This window comes from Marmota flaviventris, chromosome 1 (assembly GCF_047511675.1).
Source record: "Marmota flaviventris isolate mMarFla1 chromosome 1, mMarFla1.hap1, whole genome shotgun sequence".
NCBI classification, from domain to species: domain Eukaryota; kingdom Metazoa; phylum Chordata; class Mammalia; order Rodentia; family Sciuridae; genus Marmota; species Marmota flaviventris.
In genome coordinates, this window is record NC_092498.1 from 209,856,871 (window position 1) to 209,882,896 (window position 26,026).

Sequence of the window (26,026 nt, forward strand, 5' to 3'; positions counted from 1 at the left end):
CAGTAGCTATTAGGACACAAGCGTTTATTGTGGCTCCGCTCCACGCGGTCCCTCAGGGATTCAGGCTCGGATCCACGCAGTTACCTCCCATGTCCCCTGGGGTGTGGCCCCAGCGAGCGCCTGTGCCAGCTCACAGGAAAGGGAGCAGGTGTAGAGAAGAGCCTCCACCAGGGTTTTAAGGCTGCCCACGTGATGTTGGCACAGGGCACTTCTGCTCAGGTTCCGTCTGCCCCCACCCTGTTGTCAAGAAGACCTCAGTCCACGACTGACCTAGCTGCAAAGGACCGTGCCCAAGTGCAGTTCTGTTCTGGCAGGACAGACTTCCGGAGGCAGCGGCGGCGGCTCTCGGATTGCATACATTTTCTTTCACTTCCTCGTCCATTCCCTGCTGGGGCTGGGCCCTTCTCTGAAGGGGTCCTTCAACCTCAGCGCTTCCTGGCTGGGTGTCCTCAGACAAGTGACTCAGCCTCTCTGAGCCTCAGTGTCTTCATCTGTCAAGAGGTTTAACCCGGGGCTGGGGAGCAGCATCCATGAGCACCCTTCTGGCTTGTCCTGCAGCCCCCAGCTTGGGGCAAGGTTCAGACCAGATCTTGAAACTTGGGGGGCCTCAGGAGGCCCAGTTCCTCTGGTGTGGGCAGGAAATGTTTCTCATACCCAGAGTGAAGTGGGGCGGGGGACTGGGGGGGCTCCTTAGGTGCTGGTGGCTCCATCTCCTCTACCTTCAGGACAGGCGAGTCAGTCAGAGGGGGGGCCTGGCACACCTCCTGGGAAGAGATGAGACTGAGACCCTCTCCTCCTGTCCCCCCACTTCCTCACACCCCCTGTCCGGGACCCCTAACTCCCCAGAGGGCTCTCCCAGCTGACCTGTTTGGGGTGTTCAGCATCAGGGACGGAGCCCAGGCCGCTGGACCACGGAGCCACGCGCCAGCCCTTCTCTTGACCCAGAGTCTGGCTAAGGTGCCAAGGCTGGCTTTGAACCCGCGACCCCCGCTCCGCCCCAGGAGTACCTGGGATTCCGGAGCCCCCTGGCGCCTGGCACAGTGGGCGGGCGCTTACCTCCACGTGGGTCTGCCCGGCGCTGCTGTTGGCGGGGTCAGGAACCTTCTCCCACACCCAGTGGGGCAGCACCTTCTGTCGCAGGTGGAGGCACCTGTGAGCAGGGAGGAGTCAGAGCAGCTGTCCCTGTGGCCAGAGGCGGGCCCAGGGGCAGAAACCGGGCTGTCACAGACCGCAGGCCTCCTCCCAACCCCCACGGGAGCTCAGCTGGTGCCCGCGCCAGGCACCAGGGCAGAGACCCGCGGGCCTGACCCCTCACCTTCGAGCCATGACAAGGCTCAGGCCGCAGCCCACCAGGAGCAGCCCCCACAGGGCCAGGACACCCGGCAGAACTCTCCATGGCACCGTGTTATCTGGAAGGTGGGAGGAGAGACCGTGTGGACACCAAGGAGGGACAGGCCCACGCCGAGGCAGGGCCTGGGGAGGGGAGCGGGCAGGGCCCCATGGGAAGGGCCTAGGGAGGCACAATCCCGGGGCGGGGGTGCGGCCTCGAGGAGGGCAGGTCAGGGTCAGGTGTGGGGTGAAGCTGCAGGTCACACGCCTGCCTGAGTGTCACCACAGCATTCAGCAGACTCGAAAGGCCTCCAAGGACTTGGGGTGCTCCGTGGCAGAGCACCCACCTGGCATGCACCGGGGTCTGGGTTCAGCACCCCTAAAAAATAATCCTCCCCATCAAGCAGAAGGTTGTCCACCCACTGCGGTCTGTGTAACGTCTCTACTGTCCCCTACCCTCCAATGGAGCCTGCAGTTCCACCCCAGGCCCCTACCTGGTAGGTGAAGCCAGAGGCTGGGGCCAGGTGGGCCCTGTCCTGCAATGGTGGAGGCAGTCACCCACAGCTCACAGGGACCCCAGTGAAGGTTGGGCAGAGTGGCGATCCGGGTGCTGCTGCTCACTGAAGAACACAACCAGAGAGGTTGGGGAGGTGGCAGTTCTGCCTCAGGACCTTGGTACGTGCTCCTTGTTCTGTTGGTGACACTGTCCCCCAGATACCCAGGTGGTTCCCTCCTTCTCTCTCTCAAATGTCACTCCTCAGGGAGCTCTTCCCTGAATACCCCTTTAAAACTGTGCCCCTGCACCCCCGCCACCTTCCCTGCTTTCTTCTCAGCCCAGAGCTCATCACCATCTGGCCCACGTGCAGACAGTATTTGGCTTGTCTGTCGGTGGGTCACCCGTTAGAAAGTCAGGTCCCAGGCTCAGGCTGTAGCTCAGCGGAACAGTGGTGCCCAGCCCGCTGGGGACCCCGGGTTTAGTCCCCAGTACAAATGGAAAAAGAAAACAGAAATGATCAAGGGCACGCGTGTGGTCCAGCTACTGGGATGAGGTGTTGGGCCCCGCAGCCCAGGGTCAGCTTGGGCAACGTAGTGAGGCCCTGGACTGAAAACAAAAGTGACTCCTTAAAGGCCACATTCCCAGGGGCTCTGTCAGCGCCTAGCACACACAGTGACACATCCCTCCCCTGTCTGGAACCCGGTGGGAGTTGGCAGAGGCATTTAGACCTCCCAGAATGACTCTTATTTACTTTTTTAACAAAATGAATTGAGGCTGGACACGGTGGCACATGCCTGTCATCCTATTGGCTTAGGAGGCTGAGACAGGAGGCTTGCAAGTTAGAGGGCAGCCTCAGCCATTTAAGGAGGCCCTAAGCAACTTAATGAGACCCTGTCTCAAAAAATAAAAGGGTTGGGGCTGGGGCTCAGTGGAAGAGCGCTTGCCTAGCGTGTGCGAGGCACTGGGTTCGATCCTCAGCACCGCATATAAGTAAATGAATAAAATAAAAGTCCATATACAACTAAAAAATATAAAAATATAAATAAATAAAAAGGGCTGGGGATGTGGCTCAGTGGTTAAGCACCCTGGGTTCAATCTCTAGTACAAAGTAAATAAATAAAAACCTCCTTTTTTTATTTGCTGGGGACTGAACCCAGGGATGCTCTAACCCGAGCCACACACACCCCCCCAGCCCTTTTTATTTTTCATTTTGAGACAGGGTCTCACTGAGCGGCCCAGGCTGGCCTCCAACTTGTGATCCTCCTGCCTCAGCCTCCCGAGTCTTTGGGATTACAGCCATGCACTACCACGCCTGGCTTCAATACCGGTTTATTTTACCAAAAAAGGAATCATATCAGAGTTTCGTAATCCTTTTATCTTTTCCACTTAATAAAATATGTCAGGCATCTTTCATTGTCAATAAATATAGATTGGAGTCTTCATTTTTAATGGCCCAATGAGAGGCCATTTCACTGATAGCCAAGAGGGTTATTGTCCCTTAAGGAACTAATGACATCATGTCCCCATGGGAGGAGGGGGAGCACAAGGGGCCCGTGTGGGCCGGGGGACATGGGGCAGGAGGCAGCAGGCTCACCATTGGTGCAGTCGGAGGGGTTCGTCCCACTTCTTGAACACAACGTGTAGTGAGTAAGGTGGCCCTGGAGCTGGTGTCTTGGGACCTCCTCCCACGCCACCGTGGGAGTCCCTGGGGGGTCATCCTGGAGTCTCCAAAGGGTCGGCCCTGCCAGGGGTGCTGGGGAGAAGTCCGGTAGGTGGAAGCTTGCTGGGGTCCCAGGACCCCCCAGCCCTCCAGCCTCATTTCCTACCTCGTTCCTCCAGGAAAGCCCAGACCGAGGAGGCGGGGGCCAAGCCCCCAGGAAAGACCGCTGTCACTGTGATCCGATAGGGCACCCCTCCTTGGAAAGTCCCTGGGAGGCAAAGGGACAAAAAGCGATTTAAAGCCGGCTTTCCCTCCCTGCCCACTTCCCACTTGGGAGTGTCTTCACTGGGTCCCCAGAGGACACCCTGGGATGGGGACTGGGGTGTGGTCTATCTGGAAGGCCACCCAGAAAAACCAGGAGGGCCGTGAGAAGGGACGAGGAGAGGGAGAGGGAGAGGGAAGGGCCAGCAGACCCTGGTGAGGGGCCGCTCTCCGTCCCTGGGCCTGACCCCCAGCAGCCCCAGAGGGGAAAGGAGGAGTCCGGTCCCCAGGGGGACCACCGCGCTCAGTGCCGCTGGGAACCTGTGGGGGCAGCAGAGAGCAGCCGGGTTCTCCCCACCGCGGATGACCATGACCGTCCGCGGATGACGATGACCGTCCCTGGCTGCGCCGAGGGTCCCCTTCCCCAGCACTTCCTGCCCCTGACCAGAGAGCGGCCTCGGCCAGGAAGAGGCTGCAGGCAGCCGGGAGGCGCGGACTGGGCGCTGGCAGGGGAGACCTGGGCGGGCTGGGCAGCGCCCCGTGGTCGGGGTGCCCTCGAGGTCCCGTCGAAACCCGCGGCTTCTGCACAGCGTCCCCGAGCCGGGGGTCTCAGGGCCGGGGTCCTTCCCCGTGGCTCAGGGGTACTCGTGGGCCATGGGACTGTCCCAGCTTTCTCACTCGCGGCCCTACTGTCCCCCCAGGTGCTGCATCCCACAGACGGCTCCCAGGACCCGCTCAGACCCCAGGACCCGGCAGACCCAGGACAGGCTCCCGTGGGGGGCCGCGGACGGACAGGCGTCTCAGATGCAACACACAGAAGCCCCGCCAACCAGGACCCCCTAACCTGAGCCTGCTTGCTTCTCCCCCAACCCGGGTCCCCACCTGATCCTGTCCCACCGTTTCCCTCCCCAACCTTCAGCTCCTGCCCTTCCCGGCCCCACGGTCCCTTCCCCCCAGAGCAGCCAGAGGGCACCTGTGAGCACTTGGGTGAGGGCACTTCCCTCCTCCGTTCAGAATCCTCTATGGCTCCCACCTCACTCTGCCCCAAAGCAAAGTCTTCCCCAAAGTCCCTGCATAATCTACCCCATGACCTCCTCCATTGTCCCCCTTCACTCCACTCTAGGCACACCACCCCCCTGCTGTCCCTCCAACCCACTGGGCATATTCCTGCCCCAGTGCCTTTGTACGGGCTGTTCCCTCACCCTAGAATGCTTTTCCCTCAAATATCCTCAGGTCTCCCTTTTTCTTTCCTCAGCTTAAATGTCACTTCCCCAGAGGATCATCTTCTAATTTTTCTTTCCAAAATAACCTCTGCTTTCCTTTTTCCTTGATTATGTTAAAGAAATGCCTGGGTTGTTTCTTTATTTTGTTTTGTGGGAGAGCTGCCCACCCCACAAGAATGTCAGTTGCATGAGGGTAGGGACGAGGCTGAGAGGAAAATGCTTCGGCATGATGGCTCAGGGCTTGGCTTCAGGAGCCTGACTATCTGGTTCACACAGTGGCTGTTCCACTGACGTGCTGTGTAGACTTAGGCAAGTTACCTAACCTCCCTGGGCCTGTTTCTTCATCTATAAATTGAGCATGATAATAAGAGAAACCTACTTTGTAAGGAAGTTTGAATGATTTAATGCTTAAAGTACATGCCACTGTTCATCAGCTGTGTCGCGGAGTCCCAGTGCCTGTATTAGAGCCTCGCCTGTGGCTGGTGGCCAGTGAGTATTTCTTGCATGAATTACTAACTCTAACCCTCTCTCTCTGTCTCTCTCTCGCCCACCCATCAGTCAACTCTCCTTTAATGGCTGGAGTGGGGCTATGGTTTGGATATGATTTGAGTGTGACTCCCCCAAGGGTTCGTATATTGGAAGCGTGGTTCTTAGTATGGAGGTACTGTGTATGGAGACGTGGGACCCCCAGAGGTGGGGTCTGGCGGGAGATAGTTAGGTCTCTAGGGGGGCTACCCTTGGAAAAGATCAAGGTTCTCATGAGAGCCTTGTCACTCCCCATGAGAGTAAGTTATAAAAGCGTAAGTCTGGGCTGGGGGTGTAGTTCAGTGGTAGACCATTGGCCTACATTCACAAGGCCCTGGGTTCCATCCCCATCCCGGGGGAAAAAAAGAAAAGAGTGAGCCTGACCATTCTCTGTCGAGAGGAAATTACCGAGAATGGTGTGTTAAAATCTCCCACAATGGGGCTGGGGTTGTGGCTCAGTGGCAGGGTGCTTGCCTCGCACATGTGAGGCACTGGGTTCAATCCTCAGCACCACATAAAAATAAATAAACAAAATAAAGATATCGTGTTCATCTATAACTAAATTTTTTTTTTAAAAAAATCCAACAATGGTTGCAGATGCATACATGTCTCCTGTAGCTCTGTCAAGTTTTGCTTTATGTATTTCAAAGTCATGTTATGAGGTACTTACAGATGAACTACTTTTACATCATCCTGGTAAACTAAATATTTTTTCCATTATGTAACAACCTTATTTCCTCTTTATTCTTTGCTTAATTTGAACCCTCTCTGGCTTCCTGTGGTCTCTTCCTCCTACACACTCCCATCATGATGCCATCCGCCATGTTGTACTGCAGCCATGAAGGCCCTCACTAGAAGCAGCAGATGCTTACCATGCTCAGGGCCCCCCAAACTGTGAGATGGACCCCTCTTCTTTATAAGTACCCTCAGGTATTGTGTTAAAATAACAGAAAATGGACTAATACAGATAGGAACCAACTTGTCCTGAGGCCTCACCTGGCAACAGAGCACTAAGGTTCCCAGGGGGAAGCCGGACCCAGTTGAGGTCTTCTAGAGTGTCCCCATCTTGAGCCCAGTCCACCACGTATTCCAGTGGTTCCCTGTCCCCTGGTTGCCAGGTCACCAGCAGCTGCGTGCTCCCGGGGATGCCGCTGACCACCACATCATGGGGGGCAGAGTCTGGAGCTAGAGGGTGGGGCAGAGAAGTCTCGCTGCTGACTCAGGAAGCCCCTCCCCTGCCTCCAAGGCTCTGAGGAAGTCCATCACCTCTTACCCAAGCAGACCAAAGAGAAGTTCGTGCGTGGCTCCCAGCTGGTGGTGTTGACAGCAGACACCCCTGCCCACTCTGCCCAGGGGGGGACGGAGCACTTGCAACAGGGGACCCCTTCCTGAGTCAGACTCTTCTCTCCAACCCAGAACCACACTCTGTAGCTCACCTGCACGCAGGGCCCGGGGGCCTGTGGGGGGGGGAGAAGGGTTAATGCGCCTCGCTTTTCAAGCACCCACCCTGCATCGGGGTGAGGTTACCTGTCAGTGAGGCACGATGTCCCCTCCACGTCGCAGTGGAGGGGACTGAGCCTCAGAGGGACTCACGGCAGAGGTGGGGTATGGATGAGGGCCAGGACGAGGGGAGGTGAGAGAGATACTCTCTTTGGGTATAAAATTTAAGTTGTGGGGGATACCAAAAATCCAGTAACCAACTTAAACAACACCGGACGGTGGTATTTTAATAAATCAAAATTAATGCAGAAATTTATGACCAACAAAATATCAAGATTTTACATAAAGCCAGGATCTAGGCTGGGAAGGTGGCTTGGTGGTAGAGCACTTGCAGGAACTTTGTTTTGGGTTCAATCCCAGCTCTACAAACATTAATAAATAAAGACAAGATCCAGTCCTCCACTGGTGTGACCTGCCCTGATCTCCTCACCCTATTCTTGGCTCCAGTGACCATCAAACTATATTTGCAAAGAGAGATACCTGGTCCTGGGACTCTAGTTTGCTGATGTGATTTTTAAAATTATTGCATTAATGTATTATTTATCTCAAATAGTGAGTTCTTGGGTATCCCTTTAAATTTTGTTCCTGAGTCCTTCTTCTCTGTCCTGTGCATTTCTAAGGGATTTCAAATTTCCCCACTATTGGTCCTCAGGGATAGGTATAGCAAAGGGGATGGGGCCTTCCAGGGGGCTTTGGGCAAATAAGTGGAAATTTTTGGTAGCTTCCATGTTTAATATTTGATGGGCGATAATCAGAGATGCTACACTGTCCTGAAAAACAAAAACCAAAATTGTCCCATGCCCCTTGAGAAATTTTAATATCATCCCCACTGGAAACTAACTTAGACAGAAGACCTGCATAATAATTCAACTGATTCAAAAAACAGACTTGTTTTTTTCAGGCCTGAGGATCCAATCCATGCTTTCAACCACCTTGCCCATCTAAGGTACCTGGAAATTGGTCTATGGCCTGGCACGTGGTTGATTTGGGTAAATATTCTGTGTGTATATGAAAAGAATGCGTGTTCTGATGCTTCATAGATAAGTCCATGAGGTTAAGTTTGTAATCATATGTTCAAATCTTCTAGATCTTAGCTTGTTTTCAATCTGCTTATTATGTAAATTACTGAATGTAAAAATGTATTAAAATCTCTCACAATGATCATGGACCCATACATGTCTCCTATATTTCTGCCAATATTTGCTTTATGTATTTTGAAGCCATGTTATTAGGTACATACAGATTAAGTCTTCTTATGTAATCCTGGTGAACTGAATCTTTTGCCATTTATGTAGTAGCCTTATTTCTTCTTCATTTTCTGCTTAATGCTCCAATTTAAGATTTTCTTGTGTGTGTGTGTTCACATATTCACATATACATACATACATACTGGATATTGAACTGGGGATTGAGCCCAGGATGCTTTATCACTGAGCCACATCCTTAACCTTTTTTTTTTTTTTAATATTAATTTTTCAGGGCTGGGGCTGGGGCTCAGCGGTAGCGCATTTGCCTGGCATGTGTGAGGCACTGGATTCGATTCTCAGCACCACATATAAATAAATAAAATAAAAAGGTCTATCAACAACTAAAAAAATATTAATTTTGAGACAGGGTCTCACTAAGTTGCTTAAGGCCCTCCTAAGTTACTGAGGCTGGCTTTGAACTTGCAATCCTCCTACCTCAGCCTCGTGAGTCACTGGGAATACAGGCATGCATCACTGAACCGGGCCTCATGTGTATATTTTAAAACATATGAATACATGAATTATGTTATCTACATATTTCATTTTGGCATAGTACATGGATATTATAAAATATCATAAAATGAAGACACTGGAGCTGATAACCACTGTTTGAAAGCCAGTGAATCTCAGCTCTGCTCCTTGTCGCTGTGTGGCTGGTGCAAACTCTGAGTCTCATTCTTTTCATCTGTAAAGTTGGTTAATATAGTAACTAGGGGTGGCCTGGGGCCGTGGCTCATAGTAGAGCACTTGTCTGGCATGTGTGAGGCACTGCCTTCGATCTTCAGCACCTCATATAAATAAATGAATAAAATAAAAACATTGTGTCTATCTACAACTAAAAAAAACCTTTTTTTCAAAGTGTGGGGCTGGGGGTGTAGCTCAGTAGTAGAGTGCTGGCCAGGCATGCACGAGACCTGGGGTTCAGTCCCTAACACTGCATTCATTAAATAAATAAATATGAAGGTAGGGCATACCTGCCGCCCCTCTGTACCTGGGCCAGGTGTCAGGTCTCTCAGGCGGCTGACACAGGTGGAGGTGTGCTCCTGGCCCTGGGTGGGCCAGGCCCCCGGAGCATCTCGCCCTGAATCCCTGAAGCAACCTCCAGGGGGCAGCAGAGTCCCCTGTCTTGCCGGTGCCCTCGGGTTTTGGAGAGAAACGACCCACCCCCAGGGCTTACCTTCCACAGAAGCAGCAGCTCCTGTCTGCTCGGGGGCCCACACCGGTTCCCAGACACCCACACGTCTTTTGGAGCTGGCAAAGATGAGGAAACGGGGGGCAAATGAAAGGGACAGGATCGGCCAGATTTTCCGAGAAAAGGGGCCCAGGTCCTGGGCAAGCCTGGACTCCTCACCAGAGGGCAGCGTCTGGAAGGACAGCACCGGGCTGCTCTCGCCCCACAGCTCGGCCTCTGTGTCCACCCGGCAGCGGCCGGACACCTCGTAGCGGGTGGCCAGCTCCAGGTCTGGGATCTCGATGGGGGTCAGCGGTGCCGTCTTCAGCTCGGGCTCCAGCTGGAAGGAGGGCGGGGGAGAGAGACGGGCGGCTCTGAGCTGAGGGTGCTCTGGAACCCATGTGTCACCGGGCGACCGACCCTCCCGGTGTGCCCAGGGCTGAGCGGGTTCCAGAACACGTCCCTCCCGAGAGAGAGAGAGAGAAGCTGCTCATCCTACACGCTCCGTAGAGAGGCAGGTGGGAGGTTCCAGCATCGGCCCTATTTTACAGGTGAGGAGATTGAGGCCCCGCTGGGGAAAGTGACTTGCGCAAGGTCACAGAGCCATTGAGAGTAGTTCGTAACAGGGAGCCAGGGTCCAGAGCCCCCTCGTCCTGCTCTAAATTGCCAGACGATCACAATGAAGGCAGCTCTGCTCTTTATGGGGTCGGTCGTCTTGTTCCGTTTGTTGGAGGAGGCGGGGTCTCGCTATGCTTCCCAGCTGCCTGGAGCTTCTGGCTCAAGTGAGCCTCCTGCCTCAGCCTCCTGAGAGGCTGGGACTCCACGTGCACACCAGCTAGGCCACCATGCCCGGCCGTCCTGGCGTTCTGTGTCTAAGGCCGTGGCTACGGCACTTGAATATTCCCAACGTCTAGTCTCCCCTTCTTCCTTTGGGAAGAGAACCCCGGAGTGTTATTTGGGAACATGGCTGCCAAGAATAAGGACATTTCCTGGACTCCTTTGCAATCAGATGCCACCATGTGACAGTGTTCTCAGCCACTGAAATATGAAAGGAAATACCTATACAACTTCCAGGTGGTGCTCTTCAACTGCCTGCCTGGGTCCCTCTACTCCTTTTGGGGTCCCCTATGCTCTGGACTTGTTTTCCACTTTCCTGCTGTGTGATCTTGGGGAAGTTGCCTAACTTCTCTGTATAAAGAGAAGTATAAAATGGATATCTACCTTTTTTTTTTTTTCTCTTGAGATGGGGTTCTACTATGTTGCCCAGGCTGGCCTTGAACTCCTGGACTCAAGTCATCCTCCAACTTCAGCTCCCAAGTAGCTGGGACCACAGGCACCATGCCAGGCTCAGTGGCTTTGATCACCTGTTTCTGACTGTCGCTGAGAGCCAGGCTGCACTGTTTCTCCGTACAATGGGAAGGAGTCAAAGCCAGCAACCTCCACAAGTTCATGGAAGGATTCAATACACTCGTGTTTGCAGAGAACCCAGAGCAGGGCAGGCGCACGCGGGTGTTCTCTGAACGTCGCCATGTTATTATTTCAAGGTTAACTCAAGCCACTCCAGGACTTTTACTGATTCCCAGAAAAGGAGAAAGATGTTTTGAGCTTCTGAAATATTCTAAGTGTATCTGATCGATGCCTGTGTGAGACCTACACCGCCAGCCCTGGGCACCCTCAGGGGACCAGTTTCAGGACCCTGCAGATACGAAAATCCCAAGATGCCCAAGTGCCTTCGATAAAACAGCCCAGCCCTGGGACAGGACTCAGCATGTCGTCCCGCAGGCTGGCCACCCTCTCAGGACGACTTGTAAAACCTAACACAACGTCAAGGCTGCTTGTCTATTTGTTACGCTGCATTGCTTAGGGGACAATGACAAGAAAAACAGTCCACACATACCCCGACCGATGCCCCCCGTGTTTCCCATCTGGATAAACTGGGGGCGCAGCGCCCCTGGAAGTGGGGGGGCTGGCTGTAGATGACTGTGGGAGGAAGACGTGGGGCAGGCATCGGGCACAGGACGCACGAGACTGGGGCAGGTGCAGAGCGAGCCCAGGGCTGGGCTCCGACCTGGAGACGATGCCCCGGGACTTGCTGGGGACGGGGCAGGGAAAGAGGGTCCCTGGGACTCACCAGAGTCCAGGCCACCTCTGGGCATCTTCGATAGTAGAACTGGCAGATCAGGACCTTATGAGGTGGCCAGGTAGGTGGCTCCCACTGCACCGTGGCCTCCAGGGGCTCGTCCTCTGAAAAGTCCACCTCGGGACGCAGCCGGGGGGCTCTGGGCTTCACTGGGGAGGGAGGCCGGGGCGCAGTGAGCCGGGGCCCCCAGAACCACCCACCCCAGCCAGAGATCCCCACCCCCCGCCACGTTACTTCGGGTTTCCAGGTTGATGAGGACGGGGGGCCAGAGGACCTGGCCTGCCTTGGTCCCCCAGACGAGCAGCGTGTCAGACACGGTGAATTGCTCCCGAGGAACCGTCACCCAGCTCTGCCCCGAGGGCACCGCCACGGTCCGGGTTCTGTTGGAATGGCTGTGAGGAGAGATGTGAGCATGAGACGGCTCCAGCTTGGAGCCAGGGCCACGGGACAACGGCCCTTGGAACAGCTGGCCTTCGCCTGGGTTCAAAGCCCGGCGCTGGTGCTTCGGAGCTGTGTATACTGGAGGAAAGAGCTTGACTTCTCTGTGCCTCCATTTCTCACCCACGAGATGAGGGCAATAACCATCCAGCTGAAAAGACGGAGCGGGGAGGGGGATAAACACCAAAGGAGAATAAACAGCTCTGGGGACCTGATCCAGAGGGTCGCCCATGGTGGCAGCTCCACTGGAGATTTTCAACTTTACGGTGGTGCAGGTGGAGCGTTCGGTGGAAACCGTGTTCCGGGTCTGGAGCTCTGGGTGGGGCTCCGTGGTGCAGCCCTTGGCCCGGGCAAGGCCCTGGGCCCCATCCCAGCACCACACGCAGTTATTTTGTTGTAAATTCTGATCTTTTCCTGGGCCGGCGATTCAGGACGACTCTCGTTTTTCCATTTCAATGAAGTGTTCGATAAATTTCACGAGAGGCTGGACACTTAGTCATAAAAGAGGCTTTTCATTAGATGCTCTTGCCCATGCGCAGGCCCAGGGAGGCCCTCTGAGCTGGAGATTGAACCTGGGGCCTGGGCGGGCTGGGCACGCACTCTACCACTGACTGCGCCCCCCGCCCAGCGCGATTCATTTGTGACTCACACTATTTTTAACTTACAATAGGTTGACTATACAATAGGAGGAACATCTGTGCATGTTATGATATTTATTGAGCACCTACTGTACATATGCACATTCAGGTCCATGCAACCATTCAGCCAACAAACAGCCAAGTTCTAGAAGCAGAGACTAGAACGAAAACCCAAACAAAGGCCTGCCCTCTGGAGCTGTTCCAGGGGCAGAAAAGGAAGCGAAGCCTACAGTCAAAGCCATGCCAGGTGGTGGGATATGACGAGCAATCAGACCAGGTGTAGACTGTGGCTGGTGTTTGAGAAACAGTAGAAAGGCCCACGTGGCTGGGGGGGAGCCAGCAATGGCAGGAGTGGGGGGAGGAGAGGTGGAGAAGTGATGGGGCATATTGTACAGGGCTTCAGGGGCTGAAGGGAGAACTTGGTCTTTTGCTCTGAATGAGGTGGGAGCCATGGAATGTTCTTGAGCAGAGGAGGGGTGTGCGCTGGCCCAGGTGTTAAGAGTGTGGGGTTTGACCTGGAAACCAGGGACCAGAAGATACCCGACAGCACAGCCCTGGCCAGTGGCAATGGTGGGTCAGGGTAGGTGCTGGGGACCTGGGAGGAACGGCAGGGTCGCGGGTCACATGGAAGGGGGAGCCGCTAGGGCTTGCTGATGGAGGATGAGATGTGTGTGTGGAAGGGGGAGAGGCTGAGGAGAGCCCCAAAGCTTGGATTTCACGCCTCAGTCACGAAAACAAGACAAAAAAGAAGACTCCCCCAAAACCAAGTATTGGTGAGGATGTGGGGAAACGAGGCCGGTGGGAATGCGAAAGGCAAGGCGCAGGTACTGTTTCAACGTTAAACACAGAGCGGACTCTCAGCCAGCAACGCCACCCCCGGCCCCAGGCCCCAGGGAAGGGAACAGGGACCGGAACAGGAACTCGCAGGCCCAGGCACAGGGCAGCCCTACACCCCAACAGCCAGACAACCCGCGTCTCTAGGGGGAATGGAGCAAACTGGGAAGACACACGCGGGGCATGTTGTCCCCACGCAGGACAATGGAGACACCACATGCCACATCACAGACGGGACCCGGGACACGCGAGGTAGAGGGAGGGGAGGGGAGGCAGCCCCGAAGGCCACGTGTCGCGTGACTCCAAAGCTTCAGGCATGAAATCCAGACATGGAAGTCCATGGAGGCTGCCAGGGACCAGACGGAGGGGGACAGGCGTGCCTGGGTTTGCCCTGGGTTCGGGGCTGGTGGCCAACACCGCAAAGGGACTCGATGCCTCTGAACTGTGCACTTCAGAACAGTTCTGTTACGGGAATTTCATCTCACTCACACAGGAGAGGGGACGTCCCCCACTCTCCGCGTTCTACCAGCTAAAACGCGCACTTGCGGGGATGGGCAGTGGTGGCCGCATGACATTGTGAGTGTACTTGAGGCTGCTGAATGGAATACTTAGAAGTGGTTGCTAACGGTAACCACTAATGGTAAATTTTGCCTTGTGTGTATTTAAACCACCATTAAAAAGAAGAAGAAGAAAAAAGTACCCACGATGTGGCTTATGGTGAAGGAACTCGGGTCTCTGCCTTGAACTCTGGACCCCACGAGGGCTGGGCTTTTAATCTACCTCTTTCACAGCTGCAATCCAGAGCAACAGATTGATCTGTCTGTATGCTCAGAGAGGTCAAACTACTTGCCTGAGGTTAAACAGCGATAATAAAACAGCTTCAAAAGTATTAAGCGTTTTCTCGTTGCCATGTGCCTCATTGAACCCTCAGACTCAACCCTGGGAGCAGGTTCCATTTTTACTACCACTTTAAAAGGGGAGGAAAGGGAGGCTCAGAGAAGGAAAGGTCAGGCAGAAGAATATAAGGGATCTGGAATTAGGTGGGCTGCAGAGTTGGGGAGGACTGGGGCTGCGGGGGGCCGAACTCCTGAATCTCCTCGCCCAGAGCAAGCTGGGACCTGAGTGGCCACCTTCAATGCCTCAGTTTCCCCAGACTCCCCCGGATACTCACTATTTCTGGCTCTGGAGGTGCAGCATAGAGGGGGCTCCCAGGTCCCCAAGAGGTTCCCATGAGCAGTTCAAGTTCCCCAAAGGTCCAACTCCGTGGCACTGCAGTGGCCCAGGGCCGCCTGGAGAGGGAGGCAGAGGGTCCCGAGGAAGGGGGTCAAATAGCCCTGTCGCCTGAACATCCCTCAAACTGGACTTTCCGGGGCTTCTAACAACGGCCAGAGGGCGTTCGGGGGTCGCTAACAGAAGTGGGTGAAGGTGGGGGCGCTGGGCACCCCTGCCCGGGCTCTGGGCAAAGCGTCTCCTCCTCCTCTCTGTCAGCCACATCCTGTTGTCACACACCCGGGCGCTCCCACCCCCGCGCGGCGCTCCCTTCCCACCGCGCGGCCGCCCGCTCCCCGGCTTCTCCCGCCGGCCCTCGCCCCTCTGGGCGCCGCGCTCTGGAGACGGGGCGCTCCGCGGCGAGCGCAGCGGCCGACAGCGCAGGGCGCGATCCCGCCCGCCACTCACCCAGGGGACGCGCTCGGGGGACCAGCAGGAACAACGGAAGCAGCAGCTGGAGCTTTGGCCCAGGCCAGAAGCGGGCAGCCCCGCGCCCCCGCATGACTCCCCGGGACCCCCGGTGCCGCCCAGCCCTGCGGGGCCCCGCGCGGCCGCTCGCTCTGCGCCTCCGGCACGGCCGGGGGCGGGGTCGCCCCGCCCCGCCCCGCCCCCGCACCTTGACTGGGTCCCTCCCCGTCCCCGTCCCCTGCCCCGCGGAAAGTCCCCGGCTCCGCGGGCTGGGGCTGGGCGGGGGATGTGGGGGTGGCCCGGGGCGTCCGGGGGACTCGGTGGCGGGGTGGCGGTGCCGGGCTCCGCGGAAACCTGCCCCCGCTTCCCGCCCCCAGCAGCGCCACGCACACGCCCTGCAGGGCTTCCGAACTTTTATTATTGGGGTCGTGGAAGGTTCTGATGCTCATTCTGCGCCTCCCATCCCAGGTTGTAAGGGAACCTGGGGTACAACCCTGCACCATCTCCGGGGTCCGCAGCCATGGAGCACTGGCAGGGACACGGGGTGCGAGGCAGGGAAAAGGAAGCTGCAAAGTTTGCATGCGGGCGTGTGGGTCGGCCAGGGATCAGCCACCACAGTTGGGGCCATGCGACGAGCAGAGGTCTTCCTGGGACCAGTTTGGGTAGAGTAGGAACAAGGGACTGTGTGGGCCAGGCTGAGACATGGCTGATGTTGGGGCGAGGTCAGAAGTCAAGATGGAGGGTCCCCATGTGGCTAGGGAGGGACAGAGCTGGCCTAGGGCCCCAGGTCAAGGTGTTTAGTTGGATGGGTGGGAGCGAGGGGACTGGCTGAGCTCAAGGCACCTGGCCTCTGGGGCTTGAAGATGAATGAGTGTGAGAAAGACAGGTGCCGGTCAGACAGGCCAGTGGCTAGCTGCGCTGGGGCACCACCTTTGGTGTCCTCTGGCTGCTCAGCTGCTGGCCTAGCAGAGGCTGCTGATTTCGCTTTTGCTGCACCCCCACTTGCAGCAGTTGCTGGAGAGGCCGGCTAGGACATCTCGGCTGCCCCTAAGAGCCCCAGAGGTCCCCTGCCAGCTGGGTTGACCACCATAGAAGGCCTGGGGAGATTTGGTGAGGGCCAGCCACTCATTGGAGCCCACAGCTTCGTTCAGCTCGCCTGCCAGGCTGTCTGCATCAGTGTCTGCATCCCGGAAGACGTCCCCTGTAAAAGATGGAGAGAGTTGTGGCTTGGGACTCGGCTGCTACTCTGACCAGAATGTTGGCCACTGACTGTCTCAGCTTCTTCTCTGCTCTTGTGATTCTGCCTTGTGACTCAACATGTGGATTCCACTTAGTCCTGGGCTGGTGTTCTGGCTCTGCCAGCAGTTTCAGTGGGCAGATCGTTCAACCTGACTTAAGCTTGGTTTCCCCGTCATTTATTTCCTCCTACTCTTGAGGCCATGATGTTTAAGAGCATGCTTTGGGAGATAGCCTCTCCGAGTTATAGTTGTCACCAGGTGAACTTACTTTTCTCAGTCTGTTTCCTTATCAACATTGTGGAGGAAATAACTCCTATTTTCTCGAATTTTATATGGAGTAGAAGACTTAATACCCATAAAAACTTACAACAATATTGGGCACATGATAAGCACCCAAAATAGCACCGATTGTTTACTGAGCACTTAGCTGTGTGCCAGACACCGTTGTAAGTGCGTTTATGGGTTTTTTCCTCTCAATGGCAACCACATGAGGTGGGTGCGCTGTCATTGTCACCCCCACTTTTCAGAGGCAATGAGAAATGACTTGCACGAGAACACACAGCTATTAAGTCATAAAACTACTAAGTGAGCACAGTCAGTCCCTGTGCCTTCTGGGTCCACACACATATCTGTCCATCCGTCCATCATCCGTGCGTCCATCCACGCCCCTCCTCCCCATCACCTCCACCCTTCACTCTTATCTGCCTTGACAGAATCGCACCATTTAACCACTCTGCAAGATTCCCGGATCTCTGGAGGGGAATCAGGATGCTGGGAGGGGTCACCTGCTGGTCAGCAGAATCCAGCCACCTACACACCCATGGCTCACCCTACCTGCCCGAGTGGACCGGAAAGTGCCTCGATCTTCAGGACTTGATGGCCCCCCTCACAGCCTTGCTGAGCGTGGGCTGGGCACTCGGAAGGAACTCGGGAAATAGCCTCTGGGGAGGCTGGCTGCCCCCTTCCCTGCCTGGTGGCTCTGCCAATCCCTGATCCCTGGCCACTGCTTCAAGGCTGGGCAGGGCGCCCAGATGAACGTGGTGGGAAAGGGGTCTAACTCCTGGGGGCTCTCGTCCCAGCATCTCGCTCCCGGGCTCCCTGGACGCATCGGGCCCTCTGTTCCCTCCTCCTCCTGTCCCTCCCGGCCTCACCCATAGCTTCGGGGGCCAGGAGTCCTGACCGCCTCCACCGGGAGCCTCCGCAGGTGAAGATGACCGCCCGGATGAATTCACGGCCACAAAGCTTCACCCCGTAGGGCGCTGCCCTGGCCTCGGCCACCAGCCACAGCTGCCCGGCCAGCACCGCCAGGGCCAGCAGCAGCGGCAGCGTGAACTTGGCCATGCTGAGCAGACGACGCCTCGGATGCCCGCGTGGGCCAGCGCCTCCGCTGCTTCCTGGCCCCCATTTATACACCACGGCTCCCCCCTCCCTGCCTGGAGGAAGCTGGGTGACCTCCTTTATCTCCCCCAGCAGAGGGAAGGCAGCACGGCCCCCCAAGGCGACCTTTCCCGTTTGCCCCACCGAGTGATAACCTTTTGCCAGGGACAGTGTGATGTGGCTGTCATCTTCAACAGAGAGACAAGAGCTTTTTTTTTTTTTTTTTTTTTTTTGTGGTGCTGGAGACGGAGCCCAGGGTATCTGTGTGCCAGGCGAGTGCTGTACCACAAAGCTATGTCCCCAGCCCTGTAATGACATCTTTGAACTTGAGCAAACCTCAGCACATGGGGCTGGGGCACACCTCGGGGGCAGAGCGCCTGCCTAGCGTGCACAGGGCCCTGGGTTCTACCCTCAGCCCTGCAAAACAAAAAACCAAAAGCAACCAGAGATCACCGAGTCCCAGTGACATCCAGCCACCATGCGCCAAATACACAGAACACCCACTTTACCATAGGAACCCACTGTCAGTGTGCAGCGCAGTGGCACCGAGTGTATCCACACCACTGTGCATGTCACCACAAAACCGAAACTCCACATCCAAATCGTGGCACCCGACAAGGGGATTTATTCAGCCACATAAAAAAATAGTTGTCCCTCTGGACCCCTGAATTCAGCCAACTGCGGGAAAATACTCTTAGAAAACATTGCATCGGGTGGGCACACAGCCATACCCCCGCTACTCAGGGAGCTAGGCTGAGGCAAGAGGATCACAAGTTTGAGGCCAACCTCAGCAACCCAATGAGACCTTGTCTCAAAATAATAAAACAGAGGACTGGGGTGCAGCTCAATGGTAAAGTGTTTACCTAGTGGGCTCTGGGATTTTTTTTCGGGAGGGTGGTTCTGGGGATTGAACTTGGGGACACTCGACCACTGAGCCCCATCCCCAGCCCTATTTTGTATTTTATTTAGAGACAGAGTCTCACTGAGATGCTTAGCGCCTCACTGTTGCTGAGGCTGGCTCTGAACTCACGATCCTCCTGCCTCAGCCTCCAGAGCTGCTGGGATGAAAGGCCTGTGCCACCGCGCCCAGCTGGGCCCTGGGTTCCATCCCAACCACACACACACACACACACACACACACACACCCCTGCATTTGTACTGAACAACAGACTTTTTCTTGTCATTAGCTCTAAAGAGTGCAGTACAACAATTATGCGCATAGCATTCACATGGTATTGGGCATCCTAAGTAATTTAGGAGGTTTTTAAATCTGCGGGAGGATGTGTATGGGTTACAGGGGAACCCTGCACCCTTTTAGAGCAGGGACTTGAATGCCTGTGGGTTGTGGTATCTGCAGACGTCCCTCAGGGACCTCTGTTCTGAGCCGAGCTACATGGACGGTCCTCAAAAACGACGCTGAGCGAGAGACGCTGGACACAAAGGGCCACACATAGCATGAGTCCATTTATAGAAATGACCAGAACAGGCCAAGCCAGGGACAGAAAGAGGGCCAGGGTGGGGGGACTAGGGAGTGACCGCTAACGGCTCTGGGGCCTCCTTAGGGGACGATGACAATGTTTGGGAGCTAGACAGAGGGGTGGCTAAAGAACCCCGTGCGAGGGCTGAGGACAGCTGAGCTGCACAGGGAGGTGGCCATCCTGGGCCAGGGGTGGGACTCGGTGGTAGAACATGTGCGTAGCCTGTGCAAGGATCGACCCCCAGCTCTCTACACACAGAGTTTATTTTATGTCACATCAGTTTTATCTCAATCTAAAATCTGAGGACAAAAAGAGGAGTTCTGGTGACAGGCAGGCCTGAGTGGACTCCCTGCTCTGCCCCTTTCCTGCTGTGTGAGCTTGGGAATGTCAGTTTACCTCTCTGTGCCTTGGGTTCCTCATCTATATAATAGGAAAGGCTCGCTGGGAGCATCAGATTCTTCCAACACTCCTCAGCATCGGTCCCTCTGGGTAGAACTTTCTCCCCGAGTCCTTTCTCCATGACCAGTTCCTGGCCTGGGTTGCCCTGTGTGGGTGTTGAGGGCCAAGGGCCACGTTCTGATTGTTCTGCTTCTAAAGGGCTGATGAATAATCCGCTCTTATCCTCTGCCTTTCCTCATGGTGACTCCTTGGGGACGTGCCCTTGGGCCCTTTCCTCAGAGCTGATGACTGGCCCCGAGGCTGGGGAGGGACACACTGGGGAGATATTTGCTGAATGACTTAACTGATGAAGCCAGACATCTCCTTGGTGCCTCACAAAGAATCAGAAATTTGGGCTCCGGGGCTGGTTTTGAATCCTCCTTCCTGTGTGACCTTGGACAAAGCCATACACCTCTCTGAGTTCAGGGGAAGACGGAAATAAGAAGTGCACCCAACAGGCTGTTGGGTAAGTTTGTGAAATTGTATGAAGTGCGCAGCACCCTACCCAGCTCCAGGGAGGTGTGGTGGGTTGAATGGGGAATCGGTCCCCACCCTCCCTCCAGGCCGGTCACCTGCAAGGCCAGGGCTCTACCACCAGCAATATCCCAGCCCCAGTGTGACCTCATTGGAGAAAAGAATCCTTGCAGATGAATCATGACCTTAAGATGGGTCATCCTGGATTGCCAGGTGGGTCCTAAATCCAATGACAAGTGTCCTTGAAGAGACAGAGAGGAGCTGGGTGTGGTGACACAAGCCAGTAATCTCAGTGACTCAGGAGGCTGAGGCTGGAGGATCATGAATTCAAAGCCAGCCTCAGCAATTTTGCAAGACGCTGTCTCTAAATAAAACACAAAAAAAGGGCTGGTGATGTTGCTCAGTGGTTAAGCACCCCTGGGTTCAATTCCTGGTATGGGGTGTGTGGGGGGGTGCACAAGGCCTGGGTTTCATCCCAGCACTGAAAACAAAAATGATACAAATAAATAAATAAAATAAAATGATTTTGTTTTAAGTTCAGGAGCTGGATAGTCGAGATGTTTACACCAATGATGGGAATACCCTTAATGCCTCTTGATTGTATGCTTAAGAATATTTAAAATGATAAATTCTATGTATATTTTATTTACCACAATAAAAAACTGTTAAACATCTTCAAAATTGTTAAACATGTTACTTTGTGTGTGTACGATCCTGGGGATCATATCCAGAAGCACTATTCTTCTGAGCTCCCCAACCTCCTGCCAGCCCTTTTTATTTTGTTTGGAGACAAATTTCCTCTAAGTTGCTGAGGCTGGCCTCAAACTCTTAGTCCTCCTGCCTCAGCCTCCTGAGTACCTGGGATTACAGGCATGTACCCCCCTCCCCCAACTGATGTTACTTTTGACTTAAAAAGTAGAGGGGAGGGGAATAAAGTCCTGTATTCACATTTTTAAAATATTTTTTAGATGTTGATGAACCTTTATTTCATTCACTTATATGTGGTGCTGAGAATGGAACCCAGTGCCTCACACATGCCAGGCAAGTGCTCTGCCACTGAGCCCCAGCCCCAGCTGCAGAGTTTCCATTTAAAATGATAAATAAATAAATAAGGGCTGAGGGTGTGGTGAGCACTGGGTCCTGTGTCTGACTCCTCCCTGAGCACAGTGTTGTTAGAATTCATCTGTGGGAGCCGGGAGCAGTGGCGCACGCCTGTCATCCCAGTGGCTCAGGAGGCTGAGGCAGGAGGATCGCGAGTTCAAAGCCAGCCTCAGCAATTTAGTGAGGCCCTGTCTCTAAATAAAATACAAAAAAAAAAATCGTCCGTGTGGTGGCTTATGCCAGGAATTCAGTGAAAGGCAGCCTTCTTCACAAGTCCCCCGCACCCCGCTGCCCCATCCGGACTATCTTCGTGCATCCTCGCTGATTTCTTTTGCAGTGGCAGTCATCCTCCACGCGGATGCCCATAGTTGATGTCACTCTGGGAGACATTTTTCCCCACCCATTTCCGCAATCAGGAGTTTGTACAAACTTCATTTCACACATATGCATGTGGATCTGTGCATAAATTCTCCAAAGTGGGATTTCTGAGTCAGAGATTGTGCCCATGTACGATTTTTTGCATATATTGTCAAAATTGATTCACATTTGTCCCAGAAATGGGTAAGAGTTCTTCCTTCTGCCCTTACTGGGTTTGTATCAAACTTTGGATTTTCACCAACATGCAGGTGAAAAATAGGATCTCAGAGGAGAGAAAATTTGCATTTCTCTTATCAAGAGCTGGGCAGAGCAGAGCTCCATGTGTTTAGAGCTATTTATGGCTTTCTCTTTACTCTCTAGGTACCTTTCCTGGCCATGATTCTTTTGGGTGGTAGATCTTTTTCTTCTTGATTCCTAGGAGTTCTTTGCATATTAAGGAAACTTGTCATCTGATGATGAAATGGGTTAGAAATATATATATATATTTTTCAGTTTGTCATTTCTCCAAACTTCTTTTAAAATGGCCATTAACATTCATTGAGGACTTATACATGCTCAATTTTGAGCCAGGTGATTTATGCAAATGCTATATCATTGCAGCCTCATTAGCAGGAGTGTCAAAATACATGCATCGTGGAAAAATAAGGACATCTTCCTACATAATTCAATGCCATTATCTTAACAAATTGTGCCTCTCATACCAAGTACACGCTCACATTTCCCTGGGTCTCTGAAATTCTTTTTCTTCTTTCCTGTTTTCTGGCCTGTACTGGGGATGGATCCCAGGGCCTTACCCATGGGCCTTACCCATGGGTAAGGTACCATTCTGTATGTGTATTCTGTATGTTTGCAGGAGTTCCCTTCCCTGTAATTAGCACAACAGCCTCAGGGAACTAGACCTTGTCTGCATCCTTTTAGCTCAGCGCCACATTGTTGTCGTTGTGTGTGTGTGTGTGTGTGTGTGTGTGGTGATTTAGTTGTTCTTGCTGCTTTTGAGACAAAGCGGTTATTACTTCCTTTAACTTCCTCTTGGCAAAAAGTTGCCTCTCAGGCGGGGGCTGGGGTTCGGTGGTGGAGCACTTGCCTTGCACATGGGAGGCCCTGGGTTCCGTCCTCAGCACCACATAAAAATAAGTAAATAAAATAAAGGTATTGTGGGCTGGGGACATAGCTCAGTTGGTTGAGTGCTTGCCTTGCATGCACAAGGCCCTGGGTTCTAATCCCTAATGCCCCCCCACACACACAGAGACACACACACACAAAGGTATTGTGATCATCTACAACTAAAAATATATTTTTTTAAAAAGTTGCTCCTCCTAGGGGCTGGGTTGTGGCTCAGCAGTAGAGCGCTCACCTTGCATGTGTGGGACCCTGGGTTCATCCTCAGCACCACATAAAAATAAGTGAAATAAAGGTATTGTGTCCAGCTACAACTAAGAAATAAATATATACTTTTAAGAAGTTGTTCCTCTGCAAAAAGGCAGAAATAGAACAGGCTGATACATGTTCCTGGAGATATGCATCAAGCTTCTTCCCTCAACTCCATCTACTTAGGAAATGCCTCTCGGGTTCTGTTTTGGTTTTAGATCTCTGTCTATCCCTTTCTGCTCCAACTCTTCCTTTAGGTAAAATGAAGAAGGACCTCCAATAGGGTTTTTTTTTTTTTAAATTTTTTTTTGTCTTTTTTTTTTTTTTTTTGAGATGCGGTCTTCCCATGTTGCCCATGCCAGCCTCAAACTCCCGGCCTCAAGGGATCCTCCTGCCTCAGCCTCCCAAGTAGCTGGAACACACCTGATGCCCAACTCCAAGACGGGCTGCACCCACCAACACTCCGCCTGCCGCCGTGTCTGGGTGGCACCCTCTGACCCCAGGCTCCACAACAGGGATCTCTGTGTACAGCATTGGTCATGAACATAATGTGGAAAGTGTGTTAGAACCAGCTTGATCATTGTCCCCTGCACTTCACGATAATGAGCAGAAACGTCCTGGCTTCCCTGACGATGCTCACTGGGAGACAAGGCTGTGTGATCGCGTGTCAGTCACCAGTGTCACATTCTCACTTTTCGACTCACCTGAACGTGGTGGTCGACTTTCAAGGACCTTCCTTTTCCTCCTCCCTCAGCCTTAGTAGACGGAGCCCCTTCCCTCTTGCCATTTGCTGTGGAAACCAGGCTGCCTCTGTTGTGACGAGCTGTGTGCCCGGGTGAGGTTCACTTGTCTGTCCCACGACTCTTTTTCCCAGTTCTGAGGATGGACCCAGAGCCTTCTGCGTGCTGGGCAAGGGTTCTACCTCGAGCTACATCCCCGGCCCCTGCCCTGGGCTCAATTTTTGGTTTGTTTTTGAGACGGGGCCACACTATGTTGCCCAGGCTGGCCTGCAACCTGTGACCCTCCTGTCCCCCCTCAGGAGCTGTGCAAATTTTAGTTTTATTTTTGGTGCCAGGGATTGAACCCACGGGCACTGAACCACTGGGCCACATCCTCAGCCCTTCTTGAGGTTTTCTTTAGGGACAGGGGGGTCTCCCTGAGTTGCTCATGGCCTCGCTGAACTGCTGAGGCTGGCTTTGAACTTGTGACCTTCCTGCCTCGGCCTCCTGAGCCGCTGGGATTACAGATATGGGCCTCCGCTCCCAATTAGGGCAGCGGTTCTTGGCTGGAGAGGATGTTCACCTCCGGGACATTTGGCCAAGGTGAGGACAGACATCTTTGTCACAGCTGGGGTGGGTGGGGGAGACCAGTGGCATGTAGCAGGCAGAGCCGGGGGAACTTGTCAACGTGGACCGGGGTGCAGGTCAGCCCTGCTACAAAGAGTGCTTTGACCCCCAAATATCAATGGTGTCACCTGCCCTAGAATTGTCCCCGCTTTTTTTCAGTGACTTATTGAAAAGACTGGCATAGTCCTGGGTGTCCCCACCCTTCTGGGTTGTCCATTGCTTCCTGATATCATTTAACGGATTCCCCTACCCCCTCCATTTCCGGTAAACTGGGTGTCAAAGTGACAGAGGAGCAGTGGGGTCTAACCTCTGGACAGATGTGTCCTAGGGGAAGCTGGGCGCTTCCTCTGGATCTCAGCAGGAGGCCCACCAGGCTGGCCAGTCCTCCTAGTGTGACGCGGAGACTCGCCTCAGGGAAGGCTGGTGAGGACCGTCTGGCTTCTTTGGCGAATCTGCGCCCTGTACCCAGCCTTCCTGCAGGCTACCCTCCGGTGCCTGAGCATAGTTCTTCCTTGTCGTCCCCAGCACCTTACCTAATATCTGATGGCTCACCAACGATCATTGCTAAAATCAATGATCTCACTGATTTTGCAACCATGTTGATTCTCTAATTCTCTCTTTCCTTCCACATTTTTTTTTTTTTTTTTAAGTGGGCACTCTCCTTAGACTTTCTGGTCTCTTTGGACTTTTTTTTCGAGTGTGTTTGTTTATGGTGCTGGGGATTGAACCTAGAGACACTTTAGCACGGAGCCACATCCTCAGTCCTTTGTATTTTTTATTGTGAGACAGAGCCTCACTAAGTTGCTTAGGGCCTCAGGCAGTTGCTGAGGCTGGCCTTGAACTTGCAAACCTCCTGCCTCAGCCTCCCAAGTTGGTGGGATTACCACCATGCCCAGTGCAAGTGCATTTTTAAACTTGTTATTTATTTAGTTATTGATTTCAAGGTGATCTTGCTTATGTGGTTGGGGCTGGTTTTCAACTTGTGAACTTAAATGATCCTTCTGCCTCAACCTCCTGAGCAAGCTGGGATGACAGGTGCCTGTCACCACACCTGTTGTTTTGTTTTAACCCAGAGGTGCTTTACCTGAGTTCCATCCCCAGCTTTTTTTTTTTTTTTTTTTCAATTTTGAGAAAGGATCTTTTAAGTTGCTTGGACCTGGCTAAGTTGCGGAGGCTGGCTTTGAACTTGTGATCCTCCTGCCTCAGCCTCCTGCGTTGATGTGTGGGCCACGGTGTCCATGCATGTCTGGAGTTTTGACTCTGGAATGGAGGTACAACATGCACACAGATCAAGGATTCAGAATTCAGTGATTTTAAAACCTCTGTACTTAGGCCACCATCAGATAGAAACAAAGATTGTTTGTAGCTCCCACCTAGCATTCCCTACCATGGGACTTATCAGGAATCTTTTTTCCTCCCTGTCCCCCAGGGCCTTGCTAGGAAAGCGCTCTACCACTGAGCCACATCCCCAGCCCTTTTAATTTTTTACTTTGAGCTGGGGATCTTGCTAAGTTGCCCAGGCCCCGCAGCAGCTGGGATCATAGGCATGGGCCACTCTGGCAGGAAGAAATCTTTTTGTTGGAGGAAATGCTCTTGGGGCCTGGCTGTGCCCATCTTGGGGTTCGGGGACTTCTGCAGGTGGGATGGGATGTAAAAACAGGGCTTCTAAGTTCCCTCCCTGACAACGAA

General features: G+C 53.8%; 2 protein-coding genes across 2 annotated transcripts; both read right to left on the minus strand.

The window, feature by feature from the left end:
• Window positions 1-7: 7 nt before the first annotated feature.
• Il27ra (interleukin 27 receptor subunit alpha) lies at window positions 8-15,288 on the minus strand. Its single transcript, XM_027955100.2, has 14 exons — window positions 15,140-15,288; window positions 14,634-14,751; window positions 11,787-11,944; window positions 11,544-11,701; window positions 9,593-9,752; window positions 9,419-9,492; window positions 6,768-6,951; window positions 6,491-6,679; window positions 3,652-3,753; window positions 3,420-3,578; window positions 1,824-1,949; window positions 1,316-1,409; window positions 1,057-1,150; window positions 8-764 (listed from the first exon to the last, which is right to left on the minus strand). Exons 1-14 carry the CDS (start codon window positions 15,231-15,233, stop codon window positions 579-581), a joined length of 1,896 nt encoding a protein of 631 aa, XP_027810901.2. The 5' UTR covers window positions 15,234-15,288; the 3' UTR covers window positions 8-578.
• A 249-nt stretch (window positions 15,289-15,537) lies between these two features.
• On the minus strand, window positions 15,538-17,897 carry Rln3 (relaxin 3). The gene is made up of 2 exons (XM_027955270.3): window positions 17,529-17,897; window positions 15,538-16,340 (listed from the first exon to the last, which is right to left on the minus strand). The coding sequence occupies exons 1-2, from the start codon at window positions 17,716-17,718 to the stop codon at window positions 16,102-16,104; spliced, it is 429 nt and encodes a 142-aa protein (XP_027811071.1). The 5' UTR covers window positions 17,719-17,897; the 3' UTR covers window positions 15,538-16,101.
• Window positions 17,898-26,026: the final 8,129 nt, after the last annotated feature.